Source organism: Saccostrea cucullata, unplaced genomic scaffold (genome assembly GCF_032062105.1).
Source record: "Saccostrea cucullata isolate Sc308-1 unplaced genomic scaffold, CSIRO_AGI_Scuc_v1 ctg924, whole genome shotgun sequence".
Lineage (NCBI taxonomy): Eukaryota > Metazoa > Mollusca > Bivalvia > Ostreida > Ostreidae > Saccostrea > Saccostrea cuccullata.
This window is the reverse complement of record NW_026929623.1, coordinates 389,856-395,598: the sequence shown is the minus strand read 5'-3', so window position 1 is coordinate 395,598 and position 5,743 is coordinate 389,856. Positions and strand designations below refer to the sequence as shown.

Here is a 5,743-nt window from a genome sequence, read left to right as displayed (position 1 = left end):
GGCACTAACTTTTGAACGGTAACGGATAGAGCTTTCATACTTTACATATGTAATCCTTGTAAGAAGATGCTTCATTGAATACTAAGAGCTTTGACCTTGGAGTTTGACCTACCTTTAAAAAAAAACCTTGACCATATCTTTTAAAGGGCTAGAGCTTTCATACTTTACATATGTAATCCTTGTAAGAAGATGCTTCACTGGATACTAAGAGCTTTGACCTTCACCTTGGAGTTTGACCTACTTTTAAAAAACAATCCTTGACCATATCTTTTAAAGGGCTAGAGCTAGTGCTTTCATACTTTACATATATAATTTTTGTGACAAGACCTTTCATTTGATATCAAGACCTTTAATTGACCCTTTGATCTTGACCTAAGAGTTTGACCTACTTTTTATAAATTTTTAAATCCTTGGCCATAACTTTTAAATTGTTAGGGATAGAGCTTCCATACTTCACATATGTGTTCTTTGTGGAAAGACCTTTCATTGGATACCAATAACATTCACCTTCTGACCTTGACCTTGGAGATTTCCAGACTTATGAAAAAAAAACATTAACCTTGGCAATAACTTTTTAACAGTTAGGGCTAGGGCTTTCATACTTCATAAATGTATTCATTGTGGCAAGTCCTTTTATTGGATACCAAAAACTTTGACCTTTTGACCTTGATATTACAGATTTCCGGACTTATGAAAAATATCGACCTTGGCAAAAACTTTTCACGAATAAGGGCTAGGGCTTTCAAACTTCACATATGTAATTCTTGTGACAAGACCTTTCATTCAATACCATTAACCTTGACCCTCTGATCATGATCTTGGAGTTTAACCTACTTTTAAAATCTTTTAACCTTGGTTATAACTTTTGAATTGTTAGGGCTTACATTCTTCACACATGTGTTCTTTGTGGAAATACATTTCAATTACCAATAATATTGACCTTCTGACCGTAATCTTGAAGATTTCTGTACTTAGGAAAAAAGTTTTGTCTGGTCATAATTGGGAACAGATGGTGATAGGGCTTTTATGTTTCACAGTTGTACTTCCAGTTAGGAGACCCTACTTTAGATACCAATATATAAAATTTGCATTTAAGAAAAGTTTAATCTTCACTATGTTGCCAAACGGGGGCATCAGTGTTTCACAAACGCATGTTGTTTGTACTAGCACCTACAGGCAACGTCCCACTGTGGGATACAAACCCGCGACTTAAGGATCGACTCCTTATACTTGGCGACTCAAGAGCAGATACTCTGACCGCTGCGCCACGCGGGCGACCTCGATACCTTGAAATGAAATTTAAAACTTATATCATATTTTGGAACAGGTCAAGATCTTGTAGATTTCATTGAGAAATGCCAAAAAAAACACTCATTTTTAAAAGTTACAAATTCTTAAAAGAGCCAAATTATAGCCAAAAATTAAAAATGCGTGCCAGACATTTTAAATATTAAGATTTCATACGGATTTCTGTCGATTCTTTGCCATCGATCACTGTTTTTTTTAGGATACCAAAACAATGGTTTCCACAAAGTCAGCTTTGATGGGAGAAATGTACGCAAATGCATGTCGGAGACGAGGAAAGCAATGAGGGCTTACAATGACGAGGTAGACGATAGTAAATACAGGGGTGAAGATATACGACCATGTCAAACATGTAAAAATGGACTCATCGACGAATGCAAAGGTCTTAAAGAAGAAATAAACAAGATACAGAGTAATCTGTTAAGTAAGGAAGTGGACATCAACGAAGAGATTTGTGACTGCCAATGTACGTAATTCTATATTTTAAGCAGACTTTTCTTTGGTTTGATTTTTTTTTTTTGGGGGGGGGGTTCTTAGGGATGATAGGTTGATTACTGGATTGTATTCATATACTCTAATCGATTCATCATTTCCACAGGTACTTGTGGACAGGACCCCCCCCCCCCCAATATACACCCCTGGTCAAAATTTTTTTTTTCTTTTTGTCCTGAATTATGTTTTTTAGTACTTATTTACAACGTATTCCATATGAAAAATCCAGAAAATAACTTTGATTTAACGATTTACTAAAAAAGTCATACCCTGGTATTATAATATATATATATATGGGGGGGGGGGCGGGGTCCTGTCCACAAGTGCCTGTGATCATTTCCAAAGATCTTACAAACTATCTAGACAAAATATCTTGGCTGCTACAATGTATGGGGCGCCGTTATAATATTTTAAGGTATTCCCTGATATCAAAAAATCATGTTGTGATATCAGAAATTTGAATTTTTGATATCAGACATACATGTATATAGATGCTGTTGTGAATCGATAAAAAAATAAATAAAAGTAATTATTAAGGTACATGTACTTACTCTACTGTCCATAAAAAGGAATGGACTTCTGGTCTGACCGTCAGTTAATTTTAAAAAATCCAGTCGGAAATATAAGTAATTTATATATATATATATATATATATATATATAGAAAAATAATCCAGAGTTTGGAAAAGATGATCACATTTTATTCCAAAGCGCTTTTATTCGGCTCTTCAGTGGATTTTGAATAACAATAGCAACATGACATGATAACGTCGTTATTATGACGTCATAATAACGACGTTATCATGTCATGTTGCTATTGTTATTCAAAATCCACTGAAGAGCCAAATGGCGAAAGCGCTATGGTATAAAATGTGATCATCTTTTCCAAACTCTGGATTATTTTTCTATATGTACATACCTATACCAAGGACATCTTGAATTTTAATATATATATATATATATATATATATATATATATATATAATCCATATATATATATATATATATATATAATATATATATATATATATAAATGTATATATATATATATACTATATATATATTTTTATATATATATATATATACCAAGGACATCTTGAATTTTATATATATATATATATATATATATATATATATATATATATATATATATATATATATATATATATATATATATATATATATATATATATATATATTCCCGTGTCTTCATTATTGTATAGATGGGAAAACATCATTTCCTGTAGAAATGAGACCAGATGGGTCCAGGGGAAGTAAGTAATTCATTTTTTTTAAATGTTAACTTAATAAATTATCAAGGACAGAATCAACAGAAGTGCATTAATTATTAACACCTTTTTAAAATGCAATTTATATTATGGTTCTTGTTTTCTTTAAATAGGACAAAACACGGAGCAAGGTGACAGCGGGTATATTGAATCAAAAGATTTGGAACCGAGTAAGAAACGTAATATTATAACAAATATATACCGGTGGTTAATTAATCAAACTAGAGTATGGGAGGGTGAGTGTGAAAGAGGGTGTGCGATAAGGGTGGGTGCGTTTTAGTTTAACAAAGAAGAAGATATAAAATAATACATGTATATTGCGTTTTTTCACATTTTGTAACAGAGGGAACTGGCTTTATAAAAATCAATCGAGACGAGGAAGGAGAGTGTGTGACCCTGGAAGGTGAAGGTGTCCAGGAGGAAATCCAAGAGGAAAACACCTCACATGCTTGAAGAGACAGTGCTATTGGATTTTATCATCACAATTGACAAGCATAGGAACTATTATTTGATGCATCAGATAAATAAAGTTAATGAAAGATGAAAACAGCTACTGATTCAGAGGTTGGAAGTGTTGACTACGGACAGCAATCACAGCATATAATACTACTACATGTATATACCATTTATAAACAAGCTTGAAAAGATATTTGCATTTAAAAATAGTTTACACAAATTAGAATTTAGTTGAGACTATTAGGCACCTCTAATCTCACTCTCTGTCATCAGATGGAGTTCTTCATTATCTATAACCTATTCATTTCTTTTGTTTTTATTGAAATCCAACGGGTATGTAACATATTTTTTGAAAATAAAACTTTTTACTATTAAAAATGTTAAATGAAAAGCTGGTTATCCTCTATTTAAGCTCAACTTAAGTGAGTTTTTCTGATTATCCGTTGTCCGTCCATCTGTCGGTAAACTTTTCACATTTTAACTTTCTTCTCAAGAACCAATGGGCCAATTTTAAGCAAACTTCGAACAAAGCATTCTTGGGTAAAGTGTGGGATCCTAAAACGAAGAACCAAGCCCCCTTACAAGGAGAGATAATTTTTTTTAAAAAAGACAAAAATAGGGTTGTGATCTTTAAAAATTCTGTTTTACAACCACTGCGCCAGAAATCCTGAAACTTATGTGGAAGCATCCTGGGGTACATGTATTGTAGATTCTAAATTATCCAAGTCATGATCCCCGGGGATAGGGTGAGCGTTGTTTTCCATGGCCTCTTGTTTTGTCATAGTTTAGGAAACCGGAGTAATGTATGAATAAAATTTAGATATGCGAAAAATTAGAACATATCCACTACAACCTCTTTACCCCTATTCCCAGGAAATGTGAATTCCGAGTCTAGACTTTTTCTGCGTATCAAATTTTTAGGTAAGTTGATTATTAGTAGACGAAGTTTCGGGGGTACAGTTGTATATAGTTTTTGTCATGTCCGTCCGTCTGTCTGTCTAGCTGTTTGACCGCAAAAACTTTAACCTTGCCCCTAACTTTTGATTAAGTGGAGCTATGACTTTCATATTTCACATGTTTAATTTATTCCTTGTGACAAGACCTTTCTTTGGGTACGACCAAATTTGACCTTGACCCAGGAGTTTTACCCACTTTTACGCAAAAATACCAAACTTTTACTTAGGTCATATCTTTTGAGCAGTAGAAAACAGGACATTTATACTTTACATATCTATTTTTTGTTTGAAGACCTTTCATTGGACACCAATAACCTTGACCTTGGTGATTTCAGTACTTGTGATAAAAAACTTTAATCTTGGCCATAACTTATGAACGGTAAGGGATAGGGCTTTCATACTTCACATGTGTAATCCTTGTGAGAAGACCTTTCATTGAATATCGAGAACTTTGACCCTGACCTTTGAGTTTGTCTTACTTTTAAAAAGCAAATCTTGCCCATAACTTTAAAGGGTAAGTTCTAGTGCTTTCATACTTTACATATTTAATTCTTGTGACAAGACCTTTCATTTGATAGCAAGACCTTTGACCTTGGAGTTTGACCTACTTTATAAATTTTTAACCTTGGCGATAACTTCTGAACGGTTAGGGCTAGGGCTTCTATACTTAACATATGTATTTTTGTGGCAAGACCTTTCATTGGATACCAAAAATACCTAAAAATACCTACTTTTGGTATCAATATATTAAATTTGCATTTAAGGTCATACGCAACGTAGTTCGAACTTTATTGGATTCTTCCCTGGAGTTGAAGAGTTACACTAAATGAGGGACCTTTGTGCAATACTTTTAATGTCTGTATATGGATTTATACTTCTCAAACAATTTCTGATGAAAAAAAATTCTGGAATTTGTTTTGTAATTTTTGTACATTTTTATGCCCTCGTAAACGAAGTTTCGGGGGTATATAGTTTTTGTCGTGTCCGTCTGTCTGTCTGTCTCTCTGTCAGTCTGTTTGTCCACAAGCATTCATATTTTACACAAAGTGCCATAAATATAGGATCTCCCATGATTTGTAGTTGGATATGATTTTTATCCAACGAGAGTTGTGATTTTTATCCCCGAGCCTTGGCGAGGGGATAAAAACACACAACGAGTTGGATAAAAATCATATCCAATTACAAATCATGGGAGATTCTTTTTATCCCATGTTTATTACTTCACAACTGATGTTTTATGTACTGA

General features: G+C 33.3%; 1 protein-coding gene across 2 annotated transcripts; it reads left to right on the top strand.

Annotated features, from left to right (window-relative positions):
* Nucleotides 1-1,490: 1,490 nt before the first annotated feature.
* LOC134281482 (uncharacterized) lies at nt 1,491-3,669 on the top strand. 2 transcript variants are annotated; one of them, XM_062763943.1, is made up of 4 exons: nt 1,491-1,771; nt 3,020-3,070; nt 3,199-3,264; nt 3,429-3,669. In XM_062763943.1, exons 1-4 carry the CDS (start codon nt 1,567-1,569, stop codon nt 3,536-3,538), a joined length of 432 nt encoding a protein of 143 aa, XP_062619927.1. In that variant the 5' UTR covers nt 1,491-1,566; the 3' UTR covers nt 3,539-3,669. The 2 variants fall into 2 exon arrangements, with proteins under 2 accessions (XP_062619927.1, XP_062619928.1); XM_062763944.1 differs by having other exon boundaries at nt 1,492-1,771; nt 3,199-3,255.
* The last annotated feature ends 2,074 nt before the right edge of the window (nt 3,670-5,743 follow it).

Excerpts from the sequence above, each read along its gene's own strand:
- LOC134281482 (XM_062763943.1), top strand. The coding sequence starts at position 1,567 with ATGTCGGAGACGAGGAAAGCAATGAGGGCTTACAATGACGAGGTAGAC. Across the intron at positions 1,772-3,019 it reads AGAGATTTGTGACTGCCAAT|ATGGGAAAACATCATTTCCT; the intron begins GTACGTAATTCT and ends ATTATTGTATAG. Across the intron at positions 3,071-3,198 it reads ACCAGATGGGTCCAGGGGAA|GACAAAACACGGAGCAAGGT; the intron begins GTAAGTAATTCA and ends TTCTTTAAATAG.